This window comes from Lutra lutra, chromosome 13 (assembly GCF_902655055.1).
Source record: "Lutra lutra chromosome 13, mLutLut1.2, whole genome shotgun sequence".
NCBI lineage: Eukaryota > Metazoa > Chordata > Mammalia > Carnivora > Mustelidae > Lutra > Lutra lutra.
In genome coordinates this window covers 73,294,368-73,322,316 of record NC_062290.1, presented here as the reverse complement: position 1 = coordinate 73,322,316, position 27,949 = coordinate 73,294,368, and the positions used below count along the sequence as shown (strand labels likewise).

The 27,949-nt window shown below is 38.8% G+C and overlaps 1 protein-coding gene across 5 annotated transcripts in view; it reads right to left on the bottom strand.

The window, feature by feature from the left end:
• Positions 1 to 27,949, bottom strand: part of MUSK (muscle associated receptor tyrosine kinase) — a 92,128-nt gene that overhangs the window by 8,530 nt on the left and 55,649 nt on the right. For 3 of the 5 annotated variants that reach the window (XM_047701157.1, XM_047701159.1, XM_047701161.1), the window contains 5 exons: positions 25,687 to 25,846; positions 15,126 to 15,132; positions 7,971 to 8,234; positions 2,730 to 2,905; positions 2,047 to 2,070 (listed from right to left, as the gene is read on the bottom strand). In XM_047701157.1, coding sequence (XP_047557113.1) covers positions 2,047 to 2,070; positions 2,730 to 2,905; positions 7,971 to 8,234; positions 15,126 to 15,132; positions 25,687 to 25,846 — 631 coding nt within the window. The remainder of the gene's footprint in view (positions 1 to 2,046; positions 2,071 to 2,729; positions 2,906 to 7,970; positions 8,235 to 15,125; positions 15,133 to 25,686; positions 25,847 to 27,949) is intronic. The other 2 variants (XM_047701160.1, XM_047701162.1) reach the window with 1 other exon arrangement.

Genomic DNA, 27,949 nt, shown 5'->3' with positions numbered 1-27,949 from the left:
CTAGCATCAGTGGAGTAGCGTGATCAGCTTTTTGCTTTAGAAAGATCATCTGCCTGCTTGCAGCCTGAACTCTCCAGAGGGGAAAGAGATGTTCAGTAACACACCATTCTAGAGGATTTCCACCAGGCAGGTAATAAGGATAAAGAGAAACATTTTCAAGTTTCTTTCTAAACAGAAGCAGCAAATTGCTTATAGGAAAAAGTAACCAGATTCCTATCAGACAACTGATCGTTTTCAAAACGAGAAGCTAGAAAAGAATGAAATCACATCTGTAGATTATTGACAGAAGAGAAATGTCACTCAAGAATGTGTCCAGCTGATACAGCTTTGGGCTCTTCAGGTGAGAGAAAGCTAATCTGAAGAGCAGCTGGGAGGCAGAGACTGTCACCCACAAACCCATCTGAGGAAAAACAGAGTGCGTACAGCTCTGCTGAATTCAGGGATATTGAAATGCCTGCTAAAGAGACAAAGTAAATAGTACAAAGACATTATAAGCTCAAAAACATACTTCATCTCAGCAAAAAGAAAAATTATAGAAATGAAAACTACTGAAATTCTACTGTGTGTGTTCAAGCAAAAAAATAAAACAAACAAAAAAACCCCCTTCCATCACCCTTCAAAGTGCACTGGTAAGAAATATTTGAGGGCTTTATACACTCCATAAAATATGGGACACTCTATCTAGTCAGGATGCCTTCTTTGCTTAGCCATCAACCTACCTTAAAGGCCGGAGCCGATTTCTTCAATAATAACTGCATTTAATCAGGGAGCACGGTTTTAGATGTTCCCCATGACGTGGCCAAGTGAAATGATCCACTGATGACATTTGCAGTTCATTTTCTTACAGGTACCAAAGATTTCATAAAACTAGGTTTTTAAGAATAGGGAATTGGTTTATTGTAACTAATTTATGCTGTTCATAATTTTTTAGAATCAGTATACGAGGCAGAAATATGGATTTTGTGTGTGTGTCCGTATTTAGTCTAGGACTGAAGGTAAGCACCTTCCACACAGTGGAATGAATGCCTGGATGGATGAATGAGTAAACAATCAAGGGATAACGAAGACCACAGACACCAGTTAAAGGTCCAATCAAACTGAACTTTAGCTGCTTGTATGACAAAGATTCGAAAAATTTCTTTTTCATTCCTTCCGTTTGGAAATAACAATTTGTCAGGCTTCCAGAGTAATAGATTTTTAGGGTTTCCATGCTGCTGTTGTTTATTAACACCAAGCCGTTCAAGTGGGACCAGTAGCATTCTTTCTTTTAATACTCTAAGTCTCAGTCCTTGAAGGAAGCTGGAAAAATCAAGGTCTGGCTCTTAGCCAGGTGCAGAGGCAGTCACGCCCCGAAGATAGATCACAGGAAATTATTACGATTTAAACCTTAGATCACTCAAATCAGAGGAAGTTAATTGACATGAAAACTTTTCTAGTTTCATTCTGAAGATTTCTGCATTCTGGTAGGTTAAAGCATCCTCAGATACAACTTTGTGTCTAGGACATCTCTTTCCAAGCAACCTTCTTGAATTCTTCCCTAGGGATTTTGAGGCACCCAGTTTTAAAACTGTTCGGTTTGACCCTGTAAACTTTATGCTAGAAATTAGCTCTCTTAACACCCATCTTCCAAAAGAAAGATCTGTTGTCACAAATGAGGATCATGAATTGGCTCAAAGAACAAATAAATATTTGTTTTCATCTGTAAATAATTAGATGTTATGAAAATCAAAAATGTAAAATCAAAAGGTGACATTTTCAGTTTGGCTTACTTTGTAGCCATAGAAAGGATCAAGCAAGTTATAACCTTGGGGTAGGGGATATTATTTGTATCATTTAGTAAATAACAGTGCTCTTTATGGCCTAATTAAGAGCTGTAAGCTGAAATTTCTGATGATCTTCCTTCATGTTTTACACCAGTAAGCTTAGCAAAAAAAAAAACCTTTGAGGGGGCCGTACATTCTGTTCTCTAAGTATGAGTGTAAATACGCATGCACGAATCCAATTACATACACATAAGGGTTCAAGGGCACAAACAAAATTACTTACTTGTTAAGTTTTCCTTTTTATAATCTGAGGGGGAAAGGATAAAAATTTGTTTTAGATGAGCATCCAGATAACCTCACATATTCTGTGAGAGAGTGCTAAGAAATGTGAGTTCTCTTTCAGTTTTTCAATATACAACTGGAAAACATTCTTTGCATTCGAATGAGAAAGGATTGTGTCATTGAAATTAAACCAGCTGTTAGGGCTAACAACATCGTTCCTTCCACACGAAGTTCATTAAACAGCATGCAGAGATTCAGCTTTGTTTTGTGAGATCAGCATTTTCAGCCATGTGGCTTATTTTTGCATGCTTAGAAATCTGCTTTGCTGGCTCAGAAGGGGGACTTTATTCTTTTATTCCACTCATCTGACACAATATGAGGTTTCTTAGCCTTTTCTCTGCACATTCCAAAAAATGTTAACAAGCTCTCGTTACAAAATAAGATCTTCAGCAGCAGTTAAAAGTGCTCCTTAATTTCTTTCTGAACAAATGAAATTAAACCCCAATGCTAACTTGGGTAATTAGGATAGATAGCAGGATTCTGTAATTAAGTATCTAAAAAGGGCAGAACTCAAAAAATACATTAGAAATGCCTAGAAATATTGGGAGATTTAAGTTCACAGCTTAGCTTCTTCAAAATAATAGATTTGTCTTAAGCTCTAAAGTCTTGAGAGAGCTTTGTTACCTAAATATGGCAGTCTGGTGCAGGCCGTGGGGTCCCAGTGCATGCTGGGAAGCTTGTAGCAATCTGGCATGGAGAGCGGGTGCATCCCAGATCTGTAGAGTCCTCTGTGAGTCTTTTCTTCCATTGCCTGCCATTCTTTTGCACAGAAGAGCTCCTTTACTGCCAGGCAGTATTCTCTAAAATATTTTATAGAGAACAAAACTTGATGAGTCATAGCATGTCAAGGCCAAATTTGTGGCAGAGCCTAGATTCCGTATTTTTAAAACATCATCGGGGCGCCTGGGTGGCTCAGCGGGTTAAAGCCTCTGCCTTCGGCTCAGGTCATGATCCCAGGGTCCTGGGATAGAGCCCCACATCGGGCTCTCTGCTCAGAAGGGAGCCTGCTTCCCTTCCTCTCTCTGCCTGCCTCTCTGCCTACCTGTGATCTGTCTGTCAAAAAAAAGTAAATAAATAAAAAAATAAAACATCATCACTGTTCTTGCAAAAGTGTTTTTGAAAGGTTCCTTTTATTGTAAATAATTTGAGACTTTATGAAGGATAGCATATAATCCCTGAGATGAAACGCTGTCTTGTTCTGTTTTGAAAGTGTAGTTAATGCTCCTGGGGGAAAAGAATTGTGAAGTTCAGAAGGTAACAGATGAGGAATCCCTAATATGCATTCTCTCAAGTCGTGTGAAAATAAATACAAAGGGGACAGAAACAAGGTACATCGAATTTTAAAAATCTGCATAATAAAAATCATAGGTCATTGTCAGTCAGTTTCAAGCCTGAGAGATTTTCCTGTTATCTCAGGGCTAATGGGCAGGGACTGAGGAGCACAGTTGGCACCTCTGCATATTTTGTACACGAAAAGGGAAGAGCATCGAAAAGGGAAGAGCATCGCCTTCCTCTTGGGTTACTGGAGGGCATGTGAGTCCTTACCCACCCTAGCCTTGGGGAGAAGCTGCCTCCTAGCCCGTGGCTGTGTGCGCTTCTGTCTGAGAAGGCCAGAGTAATTTAGTCTATTTAAATATAAAATGTTATGTTCATCCATGTGCTTTATTACAAGTGAAGAGGCTGAAGAAAGAATAGTTGGACTAATTAGAATTTTGTGCATGATATTTGTTTGTTTATCCTATAGAAAATAGGATAGATGACATAGAAAAAAACCTGGTTAACTCCAAATTAAAATATTTGGGATTAAAAATAAAAGGAAATTAAAGAATATTAAAGAAATTAGAGATAATAGTAGTGTTGCTCATTCAGAATCTAAAGGATTCAGAGAGGAGGAAATTGTGTGTGTGTGTGTGTGTGTTTGTGTGTATGTATATGTATGCATGCATATGCTTTGGGACATATATATGTCCCAATGGTATCTTTTTAAAAACACTCATGCCTACACTGCCACTTTTTTGGGCAGCCACCTGTCAATATGGGCCAACTGAACATGTGTGGAATGAAAGGGCCATGCATATGAATGTGATGGGATACAATGTGGTCATAAGAACAACAATAGGATTTAGAATTCTTGATGTATCTGTAATGGAAGGGAGAGCAGTGGGGCTTTCAAGGCTTTCGAGAACTTGAAGAAGCAGAGTATTGCTTAGCTTGCTTCTTTTTATGCCTGGGTCTCACCCTTGAGTCACACAAACACAACTTTCTACATTCATACAGCACTGTTAGACTGTACAAAAATAATATGGGGGAGGTGAAAAAATTCTGTGGTCCACATTATGTGGAGGAAGCAAATAACACTGGAAAGTTATTTTTTTATCTTAAGCAGAACACATGAGAAAAATTTTTGTTTGTTTTGCTTTGTTTTCATTGACGTGTATTAAAGACGACCTCTATAGAAGAGTTTTTCACAGGGAAAAAAATCAGGATGAAATGTAAAATAGCTGAAAACTAAGTTAACTTGAACATAGTAGCAACTGAAGAAAGTAAAGACCACAAAGAAGTGAAAGGGACACCAAAGAACTTAAAATTGTCATTAAAAACCATAAAGAAATGGCACTGCAGGATGTTGGACAAATAACAGGAAAACTTGACAAGTCTGAACTGAATGCAGACAGAAAAAAGGAAGAGTGAAAATATATGAGGAGACAGCTGAGGGGGAAGAGCCGGCAAGAAATCCAGCATACAGATAATGTTTCCCCATAAGAAAACTAGAGTATGTAAGAAATAGAAAATACTCAAAGATATACTAAAAGAAAATATTTTTAGGACAAAAATGATGTAAACCTGTTAATTAAGGCACATTATCCATTATTTTTGCATTACTGAAAGGAAAGAAAATAATAAAAAGAGAATTACTCCCAGATGAATTTTACAAATCTTTTGAATCTAAAAGATGAAAAAATAGTCCTCCCACCATTTGGCAAGAGAAAATATTCCCTCCAAAGGAACAAAATTCAGGATTGCCTTATATGTTCTTCATTACAGCACAGCCAAAAAACAATTAGAGTGCGTAAGATTTTCAGGAAAATTAAATGTAACAGAAGACTTAAATAGAAACACACACATACTCATAAGATTATGGTAAAAAGTTTTTTATGTGTAATCTGAAAAAATACCTACTCCAGCTGAAAAAGAGATGAATAAAAATAGAGAATTTAAGAAAAAGATTTTCTATGATATGAATGACAGTGAGCATCAGGAATAAGTAACAGATCTACACCAGGTGGTTGTATATATGATTATGTAATCAAGTGTAAAAGCTAAAAATAATGGTCTAAAAATTGATCATTGGCAGATAAAACACAGTTGATAATACTAACCTGACTTATAATTCCAGATAAAATTTTCAAAGACCAAGCGTGGAGTATTCAGTAAAATTATGCTTAACTTAATTAGGCCTACCCTCAACACCCTATTTTTTTTTTAATTTTAAAAAATTTTTTTATAAACATATAATGTATTATTAGCCCCAGGGGTACAGGTCTGTGAATCACCAGGTTTACACACTTTACAGCACTCACCATAGCACATACCCTCCCCAGTGTCCATAACCCTACCACTCTCTCCCTACCCCCTTCCCCCTGGCCACCCTCAGTTTGTTTTCTGACATTAAGACTCTCTTATGGTTTGTCTCCCTCCTAATCCCATCTTGTTTCATTTATTCTTCTCCTACCCCACTAACCCCCCACGTTGCATCTCCACTTCGTCATATCAGGGAGATCATATGATAGTTGTCTTTCTCCAATTGACTTATTTCACTAATCATAATACCCTCTAGTTCCATCCACATCATCGAAAATGGCAAGATTTCATTTCTTTTGATAATACCCTATTTTAAAAATCACAACTTTTTCCACCATCCTTGGCACCCTAATCTCCCTTAACCTGGTGCTCATTTTTTCTTTTCCCATGATTCAAGACACCTCCTAAGGTAATATATAAGTTACTTATTTATTGTGTCTTGCTCATTGTCTTCTCCTTCTAGAATGTAAGTCCCACAAACAAATGCCCTGGTATAGTGCTTAGAGACCAGTAGAAGCTCAATAAATATTTGTCAAAGAAATTCTTTGTCATTCATGGAAAGTTGGACAAAGTATTTAATTACTATTTATGGTTAGAAAAGCATGAGTATATGTGGAATTTAAGAAGTAAAACAGGTGAACATATTGGGGGGTGAAAATAGGGAAACAAATCATAAGACTTGTAAAGATAGAGAACAAACTGAGGGTTGATGGAGGGAGGTGGGTGGGGGATGATTTCGATGGCTGATGGAGGTTAAGGACGGCACTTGTTTTGAGGAGCCCTGAGTGTTGTGTGTAAGTGATGAATCACTGAATTCTACTCCTGAAACAAAAAAAAAAAAAAAAAAAAAGAAGAAGAAGAAAAGAAAATTGCGAGTAATGGTTTTAAAGAATGCTTTTAAAAATCTCACAAATAACTAGAAATAATTAGAAATGCAAAATGGTTGAAGACTTTTGAACCACTTGGAAGGATAAACAAAAGCTCTAAGGAAAGGAATTTTTTTAAAGTATGCTATAATCGACTTAAAGATTTAGAAGATGATTATGCTATCCTAATATATTTGAAATCTCATTGAAAGGGATTTTTTTTAATCTAAAAAAACCAAAAAAGGTAAATTATTTTCAAAAAGAACATGTGTGGCTTTTCCATGTAAGCTAGCCTAGGACATGTTGGAAAGTTACTCAATAAATTTATTTTGTGCTAGCATATAAAGATACAATGCAATTTTAATTCTGATTGTTCTCCAAGAGATACTTAGATGTTATGTCTGATGAAAATATAATTATCTTGGATGAAGGAACAGCAAGTTATATTCATCTTACAACTTCTTCAAACCCTCAAAATTTGCAGTGAGTTGAGGAATAGAGCATTCTATTTTAATGACCTCAAGGCGCTATGATTATTTCAATATTTAAATAGTTTCTGGTTTTATCAAAACAGAGGCGGAAATGTGCTGTGTTGGTAGTTTTCATGTGTTTTCTCCAGAAGAAAACAGTGTCTATCCAGTTTCTAACATATACCATGAGGATGTTTTATCCTTTAATTCTCTCTGTTTTGCAGATGAGGAAACTGAAGGTTAGCCAAGATTACATGTATCTAGAAAGCAGTACAAACAGTACTTCAACTTTGTTCTACTTGGCTCAAAAGCCAGTTTGATTCCGGTCTTTCCTACATAAGAAGTAAATAAAGGCAAGATAATTCTATCAAACATGGATTTATGAATTTCCTTGTTTAAAGAGTATGGGGGTTTTAAAGAAATAACTATTTATTAACCCCCCCCACCATGAGAAGGAATGTTAGTATTTAAATTAGAACATTGGGTGGAATGTATTTTAAGATAATACACATATTATAGAAAGTAATATTCTGAAATGGTCACCAAGAGCTCATATTCATCAGCAAACAGTGCTGAAACAATTGAAATGGACCTTTCTTTTCCTTCTCTAGTGTAGCTTACTAATGAGGTCCATGTTTGCGGGTTTTTGTTTTTTTTTTTAATTTCACAGAAAGCTAGAACTACTTATAAATATGATGATGTGAACAATAACAGGTAAAATAGAGTATTATACCTTTTATGACACTTTCTAGAAATTCAGAGCCCTTGTATTTTAGGATGTCATCAGTGATTTACACGGCAGGAATATTGTCCAATTAATGACTTCTATTTTGGATGAAAGCTACCTTTTCATAGCACGGGACAGCTTTTTTTGAAAACTCTTCAGTTTGCATTCAACAGAATCTTCCCACTTTTTTCTTTCTTCCTTTCTTTTGTTTAACTTTTACCTGCAAACGGGTAGAGGAGTCGGCACTGCTGTGGGGTTGCAGCCTTGGAAGATGTGGTTGCACAGCAAAGCCTCAGCAGCCGGCCGGCAAAACGGGCTCACGGCTCTCAGTTCACTCCAGGCGGTGTGAACCAGCAGTTCTTGGGCCTCCTCAGGGTCTGCGTAGGAGTTGTTGAAGAAAACCAGAGCATCTTTGGCTAGGACAGCATCACACACCTCCCCTCTGTACTGGGCGCAGTAGCCTTTGTTATCTTTCTGAAGTTTACTAAAAGAAGATATGAACGTTCTCGATTCAGTCTGGGTACTTTATTATTATTTGTTTTTTTATTTTTATTTTTAAAAATCTTTTTTGAAAAATTTATTTATTTATTTGACAGAGAGGCAGGCAGAGAGAGAGGGGAAAGCAGGCTCCCTGCTGAGCAGAGAGCCTGATGCAGGGCTTGATCCCAGGACCCTGGGATCATGACCTGAGCCCAAGGCAGAGGCTTTAACCCACTGAGCTACCCAGGACCCCTATTATTTTTTAAATTTCCACCTCTGCATCACATCAGTAGAAGATTAGACTAGTAACTTAACCGGATTGTTTTGTCTGAATACCATCTCCCTTCCCAGCTATTATTCTGCCACCTCCAGCTGCTCCAGATGGTTATGATGAGGATCACATGTGATAATGGGTGTAGAAAGCTTTGGGAACTATCAAGGACTGAATAGATTTGGGTAGTTTTATTATTTTATGTTATAAATAGAATTTAATTACTCTTGGTTAAGGCACTTCTATGCTTCTTACAAATGGAGCTGATTTCAGCAAGTAAAGGGCATCTAAAAAAACACACACTTCGTGACATTTAACAGATGATTAAACATAACAGTTGTGGTGACCCAGCTTTATGAACATAGTTTATGTATTATGATAGTGAAGTCCCTGAACTTTATGGAACACATTCATCTTTGTGACACCTCCTGTACCCAGATTCCCTCACTCATACATCTTCCCAGCATTTCATTAAAGACTTAAAAAGAAAGCCATATAGGGAGGAGGAATTTGGGATCAGGGTCTCAAAGGAGCTAAACAGATCTTCAGCTTTGCTCTTTTCTTCATCACAAGACTTGGGGAGAGTCATCTGGTCACTCAGAGCCCCGAGGGCCTATTCTGTTGAGTGATGTAAGCAATTATTCTGAACTCAGATCGTGTGTTAATGGGTAATATATGAGGAAAAAACTTAAATTATATAGTGCTAGCACAAAAATAAGATTGAAAACTTCTCTGGCATAACAACTGAAGAGAATAAGAGGGAGAATGGAAAAATACTGCTGGTACTTTCTGCACATACCCACTGCCCCCTAATGGAATGCTTGCAATTATAATAATAACTCCTATGCTCACCTCACCCGAGTTCTAATAACTCCTATGCTCACCCCTCACCTATTTATTGAGCACTTATGTGTATACACTAACATATTCTCAACATATTCTTATGCTTTCCATCAGATCTATTTTGTTAACAATGACAAAAAACTAAGTTGTATTATCATTTGGATTTGTACAATCATTGAAATTCCACATTTCGTTATCTTTATATGAACAATTTTAAGGTAAGATAATTAAATTGGAATTTGTGAGAAATTCTTAAGTTGTTAAGCGACCCTGTTGGAATCTGAACAATTGTTAAGCTGAATTAGAAACCATGGCTGACCAGTGTTCAAAGCAAATTTATTGACCAGCATACAGCTCATTCAGGTAAAATGATGAACTTCCAAGAAACACCATATTTTGAAATTATGTTTCATACTATAGAATCTTCCTCTGATTCAGACTTGCCTTTACTAATTAGCCAATGCAAATTTTATTATGTTACTTGTAGTTTGTAGTTCCTTTTAAAAATGAAGGCCTTGAATTAGAAACCAAAGATGTTATGAAAACTTGGGCCAGGAAAGGTTCAGCAAAAACCCAGAGAAATAGCTTATGTCCCAGTCTTGTAGGGAATCCTGGTCTGTGATAACACTAAGAAAGTTCAAGAAAGGCAAGGATGCCGTATTTTAAGAAACCGAAAATACCTAATAACTAGAAGTGCTTCAAACTGGTTTACTAAATTGTCTCACATATTAATATAATATCTTGGTATAAAGGGGGGATAGATAAAAGCAGATGGGATTCTTTTCCTTTAACACAAGAATTCGGGGGGCGCCTGGGTGGCTCAGTGGGTTAAAGCCTCTGCCTTCGGAATCAGGTCATGATCTCAGAGTCCTGGGATCGAGCCCCGCATCGGGCTCTCTGCTCAGCGGGGAGCCTGCTTCCTCCTCTCTCTCTCTGCCTGCCTCTCTGCCTACTTGTGATCTCTGTCTGTCAAATAAATAAATAAAATCTTTAAAAAAAAAACAAAAAAAAAAACACAAGAATTCGGTCATGGAAAAGTTAAATATTCCCCAAGTACCTCTGAGCTGAGAATTGTTCATCCAGGTTCTGCTGTCACATGTTAACCACTGTCTGACTGTCTTTATTTTTCCATAAGTATTTTTTAAATTAAAAAAATTCATGATTTTTTCCTTTAGTTATACAAGCAAAAAAAAAAAAAAAGAAGAAAAAAGAAAATCCCAGAAAAGGTGCACAAAAGAAAATTAATAAAAATAGCCTCAAAAATAAGGATTATTGACAATTAATAATCTATCTCTCTCTGTGTATATTTGCTGCCTTTCTTAATAAATGACCTAGAAAAATCTTTGGAACAACCTCCATTGGACTGATAGTACTGGGTCCTCATTTATTTATTAGCTATATAATGTAAAGGAAAAAAAAATAACAGACCAAAGAAAAGCAGAATAGGTTTTGAATAGAAATGAGATATTGGTTTATAATTTTGGTTCTTCTTTCTGCCAGCTTGCAGAGAAGCAGCCTTTTCTGAGAAGTGGAAACCCTTTGCATGTTGGGAAAAGACATGAAATATAAAGAATATGGTTCTTATTAATTTTCTGTGCCTCTGTGATGTTCCTAGGAGCATTAAAGACTTAGCTTTGGAAGTGTATCCATGCTAAGATCAGCTCTCCAAGATAAAGGATATACATATGTATTACATGTACACACATGCATCACATATATATATGCATACATATGTACATATATAGAGACTGCCCAGTTACACTTTCAGAGTTTAAACAGCTCCCTTTTCCTCTCCTCTTTTGTAGAGTCATAAACCTCTAATTTTTCATAGTATCAAATTTCAGAGGCAAGACATGGAAGTGTATGGGGCCATGGTCCCTCCTCCTCCTAACCCTATCGCTTAAAAAAATTTAAAAGAAGCTCACAGCAAAAACTGGGGGACAAGATGAATGCAAAGAATTTCCACTGGTGTCCTCTGCTATCTTTTGCAAGTGAACTGTCCAACTACAGTTGGGTTCCTCTGCTTGCAGCTCTTGGAACTGCCAGTGGAGTAGCACCAGAAGCAGCTGGTCTTGTTGGTCCTTCGAATAGTGGGGCAGAGGTCACGGGGATCTGTTCACAGAATGCTGGTTATTTTGGAATGGGCTGCCAGACAGGCTCCAAAAATGCTCATTCATATTGCATGTGGAGCCAGCCCCTCTCTTGCCTCTTGACGAATGAAATCTGGCTGACTTCCCTTTCTGTAAAGTGTTTCTTTTTAGCGGCAATGACGGATATATGATCCCAAGTCCCGTCTTTAACTTAGACCACTCTCCTTGGTCAAATTGAATATTTAAAGGATTCTCCCTACACTTTTTACTCTTAACTTCTCTCTGCTTCGACAGGTGTGAACCACATCCAGTAGGGCATTTTTCTATGTGATCTCGCAGTTTCTAAGAGGGAGTCCTCTATTTCCTTTGAACACATAGTACTTTGTCCAGGGGCATATCCAGACGGCCAGCTGGGGCTGGTTTGGGTTAAAGCAATCCCACGCGTCCCGTGGAAACTCGCATGGGTTTTCCCGCCCTCCTTAGCGGTGGCACACCAGAGAGCTCTCCCTGTCCCTGGCACAGTACTTCCTCCTCACCCATGGTTTTGCTGTCCCTGGTTTCAGTCACCCTCGGTCAACCACAGTCCAGAGGCAGATGCTGCTCCTCCCGACACACCGGGGGAAGGTCACAGGTAGCCTCCCACTAGGTCATCACACCTGTGACTCACCTTGCTTTGTCTCATCTTGTAAGCATGTTCTCCTCTCATATCATCAAGAGGGGTGAGTACAGTACGATATTTTGAGAGACCACATTCACAACTTTGATTACAGTATATTGTTATACTAGTTCTACTGTATTATTACTGCTGTTAATCTCTTCCTATGCCTAATTTATAAATTAAATTTCATCATAGGTATATACAGGAAAGAACCCATAGTATTTGTAGAGTTCAGTACTGTCCATGGTTTCAGGCATCCACTGGGGGTCTTGGAACATATCACCTGTGGATAAGGGAGAACTACTCTAGAGGTAGATCTTTCCTTATAGAGCAACTGCCTACAGCAACAGTGCTTCCCCAATAAGTGTGATGGCGGCGTTCTACACCTCTTCCAATCCGCAAAGCAAACTGGGATTGCTTTTTATTCTTTCCATACCTATTGTCTTTGTATCTGATTCATTCTCTAAGTCAGGGGTCAGCAAATGCAACCCACAGGTCACATTCTGCCCTCTGCCTGTCTTTATACTGCCTGTGAGCTAAGAATGATGTTCACATTTTGAAGCGATTGAAAAAAATCAGAAGAAGTGGAAATTGTATGGCATTCAGATTTCCATGTCCATAAGTAACATTTTCTTAGAACAGAGCCACGTTCGGCCATTTCTGAACTGTCTGTGGCTGCTTTTGCTCCGTAGTAGCAGAGCTGAGCAGTTCCAACAGAGCCTGCATGTCCACAGAGCCAAATATATTTAATATCTGGCCTTTTGCAGAAAAAGGGTTTGCCAACCCCTCCTCTAAGGCATAGATCAAATGTCATTTTTCTGAAATACCAAACCCAGTGTCTCCAAGGACATGGTTTCCTCTGTGAAACACCTCTTGTAGTTCTTCTAAAATTAGTACCGAGTTTTCGTGTAAAATAAAGATGCAAAAACTGACGATGTAAAGAAAGCATTTTTAAGTTTAAAAAATTTGAAAATTATATTAGCCAAATATATAAACACTGTATATATTTTATATATTTGTATATCAGTTATAATCAGTATATATAAGTGTAATATATAGTGTTATATATAATGTATAGTATGTACGCATACTTTATAGTTATATATACAGTATATTTGGTTTATTCTGTAAATGTCTTTTTGCATCCTGCATTTTTATTTATATAACAAGCATTATTAATAATATAAGAATTAATAATATAATTAAACATTTGCTTGTGCTGTTATATTTTTCAAAAGCATGGTTTTTAATCTCACTAATTTCCCTTAATGGTAGATACCGACATTGCTCATACATTTCATTAACAATACAGTGTTGTTTTCAATTTTGTTTTGTTCATACACTTACTTCCTTAACATAGATCACTAAAACTGGATTTATCCAGTCAACAGATACAGGCATCTAAGGCTCTGATAAAAACTGCCAAATGCTCTTTAGAAAGGTTATAGCAGTTTTCTCTCTACCAGTGGTTTAAGATTGCCCATGGTATCACAAGTGAAAAACAGTATGGAATTTTTAAAATTTTATTGATACTAATAGGTTTTTGGTTTTTCATTTGCATTTACTTTCATTTGAATGATCTATTTCTGTCCTGGAGTCCTTGGAATTTGTCCATGCTTCCATTATTATGTTTTGTGTGTGTGCATACATGTACACCTACTCAAAAGTAAATTACTTGGGGGCAGTGAATACATACAACTTGTTTTGTTTTTCTACTTTCCAATATAGTGCCAGAAATAGAGTAAGTGGTTTAAAAATGCATTGGAAGGACAGGAGTGCTGAATGGCATATAAAGGAAAGATGGCATCTCTTTTCTTGTCAGCCTGCATTTTAATTTAACTTTTACCACATTTATATTGTATATCCGTTCAGAAGATATTCAGTTTCACTGTACAGTCCTTGAGGACAGTACTGTCTCTTAGAACTGTGGTAAGTGGGGTGCGTGGGTGGCTCAGTCAATTAAATGTCTGCCTTCAGCTTAGGTCATGATCCCAGGGTCCTGGGATCAAGTCCCGCATCGGGCTCCCTGCTCAGTGGGAATTCTAATTTTTTCCTCTACCCCCTCCCCAAAGCTTGTGATCGATCACTGTCTCTCAAATAAATAAATAAAATCTTAACTATGATAAGTGAACGAATGCATCAAAGCTACATGAATCGGCACAAGATCAAGAAGTAACCAAACTTTCTTATGCGATGAATTATTTCATTCCATGGAATTAGAATCAGTGGTTGAAGTTCTAGGTGCTGCTCAGTTACCGTGCTATCTGGGTTAGTACAGTAGTTATCAAATCTAAGTTCTTGAGTCTGTGTACCAAGCTCAGATTGAGAGAGTTTATAGTTTGGTCTATCTAGCGCATCACATGTCTCATATGAAAGAATACGGGTGATAATAGGTCTTGCTCCATAAAATCACTGAAATATTAATATGAGAAAAGTGGTGATCATAAATGTACCACAAACTTAGCTGCTGTTATCATTGTTATGATTACTAAATGATCATTCTGAATCTTGGTTTTGTTACCTACAAGATTAGATAAAAACAGTTATAATGCTTCATAGAGTTTTTAGGAAAGTCAGTTTTACTGAAAACAAAACACTGTACATTGCAAAATGTTGTATTACAAGGTGACACTTTCTTATCTACAAGATAAAGCTATGAGGGAGAATTGGGGAGTCTGTTCTGGGTTCAGTTTCCAAGCCTATCACTTACCATTTGTGTAAGTCACTGGAACTCTCCATTTCAAAGAAACTCTCTTAGTTTCTTTTCTGTGCAATAGGGACAATAATAGTACCTGTTTCCTACGGATGTCCTGAGGATAAATTAAATAATGCATGTAAAGCTCTTGTTTAGCAGTATCTGATACACAGTAAGTATTTAGTAGATGTGACTTATCTTCATCTTCATTATCATCACATAAGAAATTAGAAATTAGAAAGTTCCTGAAAGATCACTGTACTCAGCAAATAGCAATAAAGGGCAGGTCAAATAAAAAACACCACAACAAAACATGGATGTCACAACTGCTATCTTACCTCCATTCTATGAACAGGAAAGGAAGTTCCCACCGGAAGTCACATTAAAGAGGAAAAGAAACAAAAGTTAGTACATTTGAATCTTAAGATGTGCAAGAGATAGCTTTGATACCTCTAATGCCTATTTCTGGGAAGTTTTCATTGATTAGGAAGCCAGACACTGCATTAACAGGCAGATTTGGAGGATATTAATAAGAGAAAACTGAGAGTCTCCGGGAACTGTGTTCTTTTCAGGCTGGGTCCACCACTGGCATCATCAGCCCAGGCAACGTCAGAGCTCCCAGTTCCCCTCCACTGGCCACCAAGAGACTTCATATTGTGGAAACAGCCTAAAGATGAGAAATCAGCCTATAGAAAGCACTTACAGGACCCAAGCTGCAAGATAGTTCTGCCACTGTGCAGAGAGGAAAGATGAAAGGAGACATCAGGAAATTCTTCTAGAGAAAATGGCCTATACTTTGGAGGGGTTAAGGCAGCCTCTAATAGGAGGCCAAGGTTATGTATCTGAGAGAGCCCTCAGTTTAAGATGTAAAAGGATGATTCGAGATCCTGAAGATGTGCCAGGGCCAAAGAGAACGAAGCTGTAGTATTTGGGAGGAAATAATAAGCTAAATAGGCTTCTATTTCAAGGATGAGTAGGGAAGGAAAAATGAAACTAATTCAGGAGTGCCTGGATGTGTCAAGAATAGTAAGAGAATCAAGTTTTCCATGTGTTTGTGACAGAAGTTCCTCCAGTCACATTTTCTCTTGGAAGGTGGGGAGCAGGGGAAGGGTCCAAGAAGGTTACAATTACAAACAAAGTGCTTTGATCTCAAACTAGATATTTTTTAACATTCTAAAAATTGCCAACCATCCTCACTAAGTATAGTATCCTTAAAATTATCTGGAAAAGCCAGTAAAAGCCAGTGTGTCTTCTGACACACGCAGTGACTTTAATATGGGAGAGCTGCCTGATTGTAAGTTGGGGAGGGTTTGTGCTATGGTGAGGGGGGAAAAAAAAAGAAGCTTGCCTCTTCCGCCTCCCTGCAAAACAGCTGAGAGCAGTTAGAGTGGCTACTGGCTGTTACGCATTTATTCTTTTCCCTTTCATTTCAAACAAAAACAAACACCTTTAATTAATTTGAAACCAGATAAAGCCACCGTGAAACACCCGTGGTCAGTGTCTGTTCTGTTGGTCAGAGCACTCGCCCTATCCCAGCTGAAGCACTGGGTGGTAAAGCTGGTCCTGTGCTGAGGCCTCTCCACGTGTCTCATAACTGGGAAGAGCATGCGGGGGGGGGGGGGGTATGACACGCGGAGTATGACTCTCAGGCAGGAAAGAGTCCATGGAATGGGGTAGTACATTTCAATTAGCCATACCGATGGTGAAAATATAATTCAAACTTCTATTGTTGTTGTTGTTGTTTTTTTTTGGTAGTAGTGTGAACTATCAATGCTCATAGAGTATATAATTATGTGGCCCATTTGCGGGGTGGGGCATACCAATACTACTATATCAGACCCCGCCCTACGCCCATTTTTGGTTATGTTCCATGTATTCATTTGTGTTTTAAATTCAGTGACTGGAAGCCCCAGATCCTGAGGTCAGTCCAGAGAAAGGAGCATTGCAGATAGAGGGGGTGGGAGTGTTGGTGGAGTGAGGGGTGACATGTTGGAATACAGATTCATTCCTGTACTCTCAGACTGGATAAGAATAGATGGAATGCTGAACCTCAGTCTTCCAGGAAGGACCTATTAATGCCACTGAGCATGGGAAATACAAACTTTTCCTCTACTGAATCCCTTTGTCTTTTCTTTCCATTCTTTCTTTCTTTTTTCTTTTCTTTTTTTTTTTTTTGGCCAGCTTTCCTGAGATATAATTATGATATTGTGTAAGTTTAAGGTATACACTTATATATACACTTATATAATGCAAAATGATGACTGCCTTAGCATTAGCTAACAACTCCATCTTATCTCATAATTATAATTTCTTTTTTTGTGGTGAGAACATTGAAGATCTATTCTCATAGCAACTTTCAAATATATAATATGGCATTATTAACTATAATTATCATATGGACAAAGATTCCCAGAATTTATTCATCTTATAACTGGAGGTTAGAACCCTTTGACTAACATCTCTCCATTTCCCCCACTGTGTAGCTACCACTGTACTCTGTGTTTCTATGAGTTAGACTTTTCAGATTCCACACATAAGTGATACCATACGTATCTGTCTTCCCTCTGATTTATTTCACTTACCATAATGCCCTCAAGTTTAATCCATGTCCCAAATGGCCAGATTTCCTTCTTTATCATTGTTGAATAGTATCACATTATATGTATATATGTATATGAGACACTGTAAGATACACAATGGGGTATGTTATATATATCACATCTTCTTTATCAGTTTGCTGACAGAAGCTTAGATTGTTTCCATATCTTGTAACTAGCATCTACTGTTTCCGTATATTGTGAATAATGCTGCAACAAACATGAGGGTGCAGATACCTCTTCGATATTCTGTTTTTCATTTCCTTTGGATAAATATCCAGAAGTAGAATTGCTGGATCATACAGCTCTTCTATTTTTAATTTCTTAAGGATCTTCCATTCTGTTTTCCATAGTGGCTGAAACAATTTACATTCCCACCAACGGTGCGCAAGGGTTTCCTTTTCTCCGCATCCTTGACGATGCTTACGAACTCGTATCTTTTTTTTTTTTTTTTTTGATAGTCATCCACACAGTTGTAAGGTAATATCTCATGTGGTTTTGATTTGCGTTTCCCTGATGATTAGTGAGGTTGAGCACCTTTTCACGTCCTGTTGGCCATCTGTATGTCTTCTTTAGAAAAATGTCTGTTCAGATCCTCTGCTCATTAAAAAAAAAAAAAAAAATTGGATTGTCTTTTTGCTTTTGAGTTGTATGAGCTGTTTATATATTTTATATTAATCCCTTCTCAGATACTCATTTGAGAATATTTTCTCCCATTTCGTAGGAAACCTTTTCATTTTGTGGATGGTTTTCTTTGCTGTGCAGTAGCTTTTTAGTTTAATGTAATCCCATTTGTTTGTTTTTGTTTTTGTGGCTTGTGCTTTTGGTGCATATCCAAAAAATCTTCACAAAGACTGATATCAAGCTTATTGCTTATGTTTTCTTCTAGGAGTTTTTTTTTTTTTTTCAGCATAACAATATTCATTATTTTTGCACCACACCCAGTGCTCTATGCAATCCGTGCCCTCTACAATACCCACCACCTGGTGCCCCCAACCTCCCACCCCCCACCCCTTCAAAATTCTCAGATCGTTTTTCAGAGTCCATAGTCTCTCATGGTTCACCTCCCCTTCCAATTTCCCTCAACTCCCTTCTCCTCTCCATCTCCCCTTGTCCTCCATGCTATTTGTTATGCTCCACAAATAAGTGAAACCATATGATAATTGACTCTCTCTGCTTGACTTATTTCACTCAGCATAATCTCTTCCAGTCCCGTCCATGTTGCTACAAAACTTGGGTATTCATCCTTTCTTTTTTCTTTTCTTTTTTTTTTTTTTTTTTTTTTTTTTACAGCTTTATAAACATATATTTTTATCCCCAGGGGTACAGGTCTGCGAATCGCCAGGTTTACACACTTCACAACACTCACCATAGCACATACCCTCCCCAATATCCATAACCCCATCCCCTCTCCCACCCCCCTCCCCCCATCAACCCTCAGTTTGTTTTGTGAGATTAAGAGTCACTTATGGTTTGTCTCCCTCCCAATCCCATCTTGTTTCATTTACTCTTCTCCTACCCCCTCAACCCCCCATGTTGCATCTCCTCTCCCTCATATCAGGGAGATCATATGATAGTTGTCTTTCTCCGATTGACTTATTTCGCTAAGCATGATACCCTCTAGTTCCATCCACGTCGTCGCAAATCTTCTAGGAGTTTTATGGTTTCAGGTCTTATGTTTAGGATTTTAATCAATTTTGAGTTGTTTTTTTGTGTAATTGTTGTTACAGTTCCATTCTTTTGTATGGTTACCCCGTTTTCTCAGGACCATTTACTGAAAAGACTGTTCTTTCCCCATTGCGTATCCTTGGTTTCTTTGCTGTAAATTAGTTGACCATATATATGTGAGTTTATTTTTGGGCTCTTGATTCAGTTCCATTGGTCTATGAATCTCTTTTTATGACAATTCTGTACTTTGTAGTATGGTTTAAAGTCAGGAAGTGTGATGCCTCCAGCTTTATTCTTCATCCTCAGGATGGCTTTGGTTGTTCACAATCTTTTGTGGTCTCATGCGAACTTTAGGATTGTTTGTTCTATTTCTGTGAAAAATGCCATGGGAATATTAATAGGTATTGCGTTGAATCTGTAGCTTGCTTTGAGTGATGTGGGAATTTTAACAATACTAATTCTGATCCATGAAACAGGATATCTTTTCATTTATTTGTGTCTTCAATTTCTTTCATAAAATCTTGTAGTTTTCAACATAGAGATCTTTTATCTTCTCAATGAAACTTATTCCTAAGTATTTTATTGTTTTTGATGCTATTATAAATGGGATTTTTTTTTATTTCTTTCTCAGATGTTTTGTTGTTAGTGTATAAAAACACAATTGATTTCTGTGTGTTGATTTTGTATGCTGCAACTTTGCTGGATTTGTTGATTAGTTCTGATGATTTTTTTTTTTTTTTGTAGAATCTTGAGGATTTTCTCTATATAAGATCATATCATCTGCAAACAGACAATTTTACTTCTTCCTTTTCAGTTTGGATGCCTTTTATTTCTTTTTATTGCCTAATTGCTCTGTCTAGGACTTCCTGTACTGTGTTGAATAGGAGTGGTGAGAGTAGGCACCCTTGTCTTGTTCCTGATCTTAAAGGAAAAGTTTTCAACCTTTCACTGTTGAGTATGATGTGGGCTGTGGGTTTGTCATATGTGGCCTTTATTGTATTCCTTCTATCCCCAGTTTGTTGAGCATTTTTATCATGAAAAGACATTGCATTTTTTCAAATGCTTTTGTCCTGCTATTGAGATGATCACATGATTTTTCATCTTTTATTCTATTAATGTGGTGTATCACGTTTATTTATTTGTGCATGTTGAACCGTCCTTGCATCCCAGAGATCAATCCCACTTGATCATGATAAATGCTCTTTTTTAATGTGGTGTTGAATTTGGTTTGCTAATATTTTCTTGAGAATTTTTACATCTATATTCATCAGGGAAAGTGGTCTGTGGTTTTCTTTTCTTGTAATATCCTTATCTGGCTTTGAAACTGGGGTAATGCTGGCCTCATAAAATGAGTTTGAGAGTATTACCCCTATTCAGTTTTTGGAAGAGGATGAGAAGAATTGGTGTTAATTCTTCTTTTAAATGTTTGGTAGAATTAGTACCGGTGCCTCTTTTGGTGCCATCTGGCTCTTCCAGAATTAAGCTCATTACAGGCATCATATACTGTCTTGTTGGTCTCTGTCACAGAGCCGAGGGTTCTAATGACAAAGAGAAGGCACCTGGCCAAATACCCAGTATCCTGGTGATTTTAAATTGCAACTTGAGCCTTTCAGGGTTGTGGCTGGAAGGAAATGCAACTTCCTGGTTCATAGGGAGAGGTTCCAAAATTTTCCTGACTCCTTTTGATGACTAACAGCAAATGTAAATGAGTCAGAAAAGTATATCACATTTCTCAAACAGTGCATGAGGATTTGGGCCTCCACATGGAAGAGTTTGGGGAAAATGAAGGCTGATCTTTATTTTTTGTTTTCCTTCAAACACTAGAAATATCATTAGACATAATCCTAAGCGCTAGACCAGATTTTTCTATTTCTAGTTTTCCTGCTGGGATGAGTAAATCAACAGATGGAGTAAAAGCTTCAAAGTGAAACACAGAGAATGTGACAAAGGAGGCTGTTGACTACAGAACACTAGGGGAGGGTGGGGATGGCTGAAATGAGAGGAGGGAGAGTTTGGGGTCAGGAAGCATTCCCAGAATGTCAAGCGCACCATGTCTGACTCAAAACTCTGGACTTCTGAGGCCATGAGAGGCCATCGGAGGCCAGAGAAGCGAGGGGCCGAAAGGAGGAATGGAGGAAACAGATGCCTTATCCAAGCTCTGGGAGGCCTGGGGAGCATAAGCTCGTGCTTCTTTAAAATGATTCTGAATTAAGTGGCTCCATGGATCTTGTTTTCACCAGTGTGGCCTCACTTTCCTAGAATATTGCCTCAGGGAGCCCTTTAGGGTCAGGAGGCAATTTCCTTCTTGATGGCACTGGGAGCATTGTGAGGCATCTAGCAGACATAATGGAAAAGAAAGGGTCAAGGAGAAGACAAAATGGCAGATGTCTCCTGGTGTTCAAAAGTCTTACTCCATTGCACTCATGAGACACCCTCATTAGATCTGCCTGGGGAAATTTTTAGGAAGTGTAGGGGAGCTTCAGGCCTCATAGTCCATGAGATCCAACAGGAAAAACTGATCAGGGGATGAACAAAAGGATCTTGTAACTGTTTATGAATGAGCTCCTTAAGGGAGTCTCTCTTCATTCATCTTAGTAACATTTTTTTTTTCCATGTGCAGAAGGATTCACATTTATTGGTTCACATACATCACCTAACACTTGTTAAATAGGCATTGCCAGGCCCATTAGCTAAAGTCAAGTCACTGCTTGTTCCAGCCTAATTGACCATTGCCCTTACTGAGGTTACTACTCCTCATCTGTGCGGCAGGAAATTTCAAGTCCTCACTGCTGCTGTATACCAGTCCATGAATTGCTTCTACCATTTTTCCCCCCATACAAACACTAGTACCGTTCTCCCCCAAGCTACCATTGCTGATGCCCTCCATCTTCACTCTGGTCTTTTCTCAGCATTGATGCCTAAGACCACTTCTCCCTTCATCTTGAGGCACTGCCTTTCTCTGCTGCTTGCCATAACTTAAGGTTCTTTTTACCACCAGAAGATACCGTTCGTTACTCTTTTAGCTTTACTGCCTTCTCTGTTGGTATATTCCATTTATTAATGGCATTGGATTGGGCTCTCATTAGGTATATTCCATTTATTAATGGTGTTGGATCAGCTAGGTCAGGGGTGAAGGAGTAATGTTGGTATATCCAGTACAGTGGCAGTCATGCTCTGTAGTCATTTCAGCATCTTAAAGATCATGTCCATGCAGTGAATCTGCCTTGGTGTGATGTAGATATACCTGTTATATTAGATTCTCCTTTATTGCCATAGCACTGCCTTCATGCTCATCTTTGTACTTACGACGGTAGCCCCTGAAGTTGCCACGATAAAGGGGGAGTCTCTCCAGCTTGGTATGTTGTGGAAAGAAGGATGGTAGAGGAATTAAGAATTTGGATACAGGGCGCCTGGGTGGCTCAGTGGGTTAAGCCTCTGCCTTTGGCTCGGGTCATGATCTCAGGGTCCTAGGATTGGGTCCCACATCGGGCTCGTTGCTTGGCGGGGAGCCTGCTTCCTCCTCTCTCTCTCTCTGCCTGCCTCTCTGCCTACTTGTAATCTCTCTCTGTCAAATAAATAAATAAAATCTTAAAAAAAAAGAATTTGGATACATTTTATAGATTGCTTTCTCTGAACCAAAATCCTAAAAGAGAGGTATAAATTAAGGAAAAAACTGAAGCAGAGAGACTTTCCCCTAGTTCTTATTTGGATCTCTAGAAGCAAGGAACCTTATAGGCATCCCTTTCTGTGATATGGTATGGCCACATTAGTCTAAAAATGGTAGCATGCCATGATTGGGTAAACAGCAGAATTGGGTCAATAGGGCTGAATCTCTCCTGGATTTTGTATAACAAATGGATTATGCATAACATGAAAGTGATCCAGAAGTTACTTCAGGCCCCATGAGGGATAAGGAAGGAGCTGAATTGGAATTCAGCAGGCATGCCTTTGCAGGGAGAGACAGGGTGACCAAGTCGCAGAGGTTGCAAAGTAGACTCCAGAGAGGGCCTTGATGAAGGATGTGACAGAGATGGAGAGGACTGTGCTGTTACAGGAGGAGACTCAAAGGTGCTGAACCAGCCAGGGGTGTCCTCTGGGTCCTAACAAAGCCAAGAGTTGAGATCACAAGTTCTCCAGCTGTAGACTTCGCCAGAGGCTGGGGTAGGGGTTTGTTCCAGAGGTCACCACTGCAGGTTTCCAAGTCCCTTTTCTCCTGCTATCTAGGGGAGAGGGGAAGAAGGGGAGGAAGAGCCCTGGCAGGGAATCAATATGTGAGTAACTGAATAATTACCTAAAATGAAATGCTCTTAAGATTAGCAACATTATTTTTTCTCTTCCATCCTGAGGACGTGTAGGTTAAACTAGATTAAATCGGTTTATTTTCTTGGATATGAATATTCGCATGTAAATGTTTCTCTCTTTCTCTACGCACACACATTACATAAATGGATGGATGGAAGGATGGATAGATATTGCAAAAAGGTATTTATTTAACATTGGTTCCTGATCAAATATCAAATAAAACATAAGATAGACTAGAATAATTCCAGGTTATTCAAAGGCATTAAAATTTTTTTTCATCTCTGGGACTTCCTCATGTTCTTGTTATTTTATTTTGTTTTATCTATTATTATTTATTTGTCTTAGACACCTTCCTCAAACTCTCACATCTGGTACACGGCTACATTCCAGCACATTCAAATCCTATCCTTTTGTTTGTTTGTTTGTTTTTTAAGACAGAGGTGGAGGGAGGGGCAGAGGGAAGAGGAAGAGAGAGACTCTTTAAGCAGGTTCCACACCCAGTGCGGAGCCTGATACAGGGCTTGAACCCACAACCCTAAGATCATGGCCTGAGCCAAAATCAAGAGTTGGACACTTAACCAACAGAGCCACCCAGGCACCTCTCAAGTGCTATTGTTTCTACCCTGATGGGTCTCCTAAGTCTCTCTCCTTCTCTCTGCACTAATCGCTGCAGTTGTCGTTCAGACCTTTGTTACTTTTCTAGTCTCCTGGAATAGCCTCCTGACTGCATGCCATGCCTCCCAGTCTTTTACACCCAACATCTGTTAATTTGATAATAGATATATCTGAGTGTATCACTTGTCTCCTCTAAAATAATTAGATGACTTTCCACTGATTGAAGAATACATCCAACCTACTCAGGCTGTTCACCTGCCATTTCAAACCTTTCTTCCCGTTATTTATCTCGCTTCCAGTCTCCATCATGCTCTGAGCTTGCTAGCCAGCTGTTTTCTTTGTCTGTGCTTCTGCAGTAGAACATAGCCCATACCATAATGTATATGGCTGGCTGACTTCTTTCTAGATTGAGAGGCCCTGGAAGGTAGGGACTCCATTGCTAACTATCCCATTTGTTACTTAAGTTTTTCATCCTTTATTCTACCTAATGATGGCTTGAATCTACTATTTAATAAATGCATGCAAAAGTATTTTATCAACAAGGTGCTATGTAAACAATAATTGTTTTATTATTTGTTCAATTGAGTTGAATTCACTGTTAGAATTCTCAACCATTCTCTAGGAGAAGTGATTTCCCATCAGTGGAAATTCTAGAATAATTGATATGATATCTCAAGGTACTAAAAGCAGATATATCTCTGGAGAAGAAGACAGATCCTTCATTTTAGAATCTTCTCCTTCCTTCATAGGCATGCATTAGAAGGCCAGCCTTGTCCAGTGTTCCCTATATATATATCTGTGGTCTCTATTCAATCTCATATTAAAATTACAAACATTACCAGGAATTTCCCCATCATGGAAGATCAAAGAAGTGGCATGGTATTAAGACATATCGGAGATCTGGGGAGCTGGCCCTGGGCACAGTTTCTACCAGTGCTTGCCTCACATGTGAGGCCAAGCAACTCTGCTGACCCTTGGGCAGGAGACACATTATGAGTGTAACATGCCTGGCATTTCCTGATACAGGGATTATTTCCATCTCTAGGAATTCCACAAATGTTCTCAGAAGGCTTTGGGGCATTTACATTTTAAAAATAAACCTTTATAACTCAACACAAATATCCTAGAAATCTGTATGTCAGCTCTTTTCCTTGAAAACACCTGTAAGTCTTGCTATCACTTTCCTGAAACAGGAAAGGGAAAGACCACAAAGTAGATCAAATACTCCTAAGTAAAAAAGCCCTCAAGAAAAAGCCTTGCAGAAATTGGCACAACCATGTGAAGTATCTGCTAAGTTACTCTTTGAGAGCTTGGATAGTGTGATTAGCCCCATGAAAGAAAAAAAGAGAGAGGAGGAGGAAAGAGAGAGAGGAAAGAAGGAAATGAAAAAACAGATCAAAAAAAAAAAAAAAGAAAGGAAGGAGGAAGGTAAAAAAGAGGATGAAAGGGAGGGGGAGAAAAGAAATAGAGAGAAATGAACTTCTGGAACCTGCTGCCCATCACGTGGACAGGTATTGGAGGATTTTGTTTTTGAGGCAATAAATTGCCTAAGATCAATTATGTAGATCAACCTCTGGAATGTCCCCAAGGAGGAAGAAATCACCCAAAGGGAACTGTAGTAAAAATAAAAGAAAAAAGATTTCCTCCCAAATGAGATGTGGAATAGTGCCACCTCTCCCTTCTCCTGGAGCAATGCGATTGTGGAAATCCATCCTACCTGCTATGCTGATGGTGGCTGCAGCCTTTGCAGTGCTGAATTTCTCTCCATGCTTATTGGTAGCTATGCATGTGAAGAGTCCTGGCTTAGTGATAAACAGCTGCAGTCTTGAGTCAATCACTCGGTCTTTTACACTTTCTTGAATGGACCCAGAAGAAACCTGGTGGAGTCAAGGAGAAAAAAATGGTTAGAATTAGGTCAAGGATTTCCTAATATGCTGCATCAGTTGACTCGAAAGAGAAAGTACCAAAATGATGATCAAAGGACACATGGTAGATTACAAAAATAGCCGAAACCTTTTTCTTCCCTATGCCCATGACCTTGCAATGTAGCTTTGTAGCTCTTCCCCCAAGAGGTAGCATCTCTCTGTGTGTTTTGAGTCTAAACTGGGCTTGTACTTGTTTTAGAAAATCAGAAACAGACTTGTAAAAAAGTCTTGCACATTGTGGCTTACTTTCTTGTTGCTCTTGGAACCTGTGGCCTCCTGTGACCGACCCAAAGCTAGCCCAGTAGAGGAGGAGGAACACATGGCCCAGTTAGCCTCATTGCCCCAGCTGGGAGCCAAGAACAACCACCAGATACACAAGTGAGGCCATTCCAGATCGACTAGCCCCCGGTCAATGTGCCGGTCACAGGAACTAGATCAGCCAAGATCACGAAATCATGGTCCAAATCAGCAAAACCACCCAGACAACCCACAGACTTGTGAGCATTACGAAATGGTTAACTTGTGTTCAGTTCCCCACAAATGCACACCAGATGGATGGACGGTTATGAAGAAAAATGGTTGTAAAGCCAATTCTGTTTCCGAGGCATGACATACATCACGCCATACCATTCAAATCAGAAAATCAAATGTCTTTAAAGAGCCAGGATATCAATGCAATATTAGCACCCAACTGGTAGGGTTACATACTAATTTATGTAAGTGGTTGTTAGTCACCATCCTTTCAGCTCTGGGGGGAAGACAGCTGCCCAGCACTTTCTGTGAGGTTGCAGAGTTAGAATTCCTACTCTAGTTACAATAATTATTTAATTGTCACTGTATGAGGAGAAAATGCCAGTTTGAGGGAAATTTGAATGGAATGACTAAGGAATCAGACCATGATTCACCTTGACCTTGTCTCAGAGGGGTGGCCTTGAAAGATCTCTCTGTCCCATGGTAGGGAACGAGGCTGGAAATAAGCAATTTGGAGCCAGTTATTTTGCTCTTTTGCCTGTTTTCACAGTTAGACTAACAAGGGGAGGGGAAGCCCTGTGGTGAAACCAGCTTGCGTCTTTCTGCTGCCAGGTGGCTGGCTGGTCTTGGATCCAAACACGCTCTGTAGTGATTAAGCATGAAGTTCTTCCAGTGAGCTTCTTTGCCTTTTTATTCCTTCTCTGCACTACTGGTTTCAATCCTTATGATAAAAACTTCATGTGAGCATCAGTTTAAGTCAGAAATACTATGGAACCACCCCCCAGATAAACAGCCTGGACTTTGTGAGCAATTGACAAGGCAGAGAGAAAAATTTCTTTAAGAGACATACGCTCAGTTGGGGATTCAGATAGGAGGCGTCTTTATCGTATTTATCAGAAGCGCAACCTCTTACGGATTTGAATCTCCAAGTTAGCTAGAAAAGGCAGAACAATTTGAAATACAATTTTGGTCTCTCTCGAATTTTAGCAACTAAGCAACAAAGGAGAAAAAAGCTAAAGGCCTCAAACCTCTGTGCTCAGTCAACACGCTTTATGCAATTGGGATATCTCATTTATAAATATAATCCCTTTCCAGTTCATAGAAGTGGAATCTGTAGAACAATCACCTTCCCCCTTTGCAAGGTTAATCCCTCCTTCAGGAAGTAGGTCAGCATAATTCCTAGGACACAATTGGGGAATGAGTCATCCCCAAGGTTGAAGAAACTGCACTATTTTCATGTTCACACCTAAGAAAGTCGTTCCTTCACTCCTCCTCAAGGTCACTGAGACACTCTTGGTAGGGAAGAGGATGAGTTTTAAACCCGCTAACCTCTCTTCTCCTAGACTCCATCGAGCTATTGAAATAGTTCAGCAAAGAGACCAACAAGTGACAAGGCTCATTGCTCGATTGTGATGTGGCTCCTAGATGCTTTTCCTCCTGTTTCCAGAGGCCTTGCTTGATTCGGTTTGTGACTCATGCACAGCAGGCCTTGTTAGTCATAGTTTGAATTTGTTTTTCTTTCTTCATGGATCATCCTGACCAACAGTTTTGTATTTTTTGATGACCTGAAAATAAAAACAACCC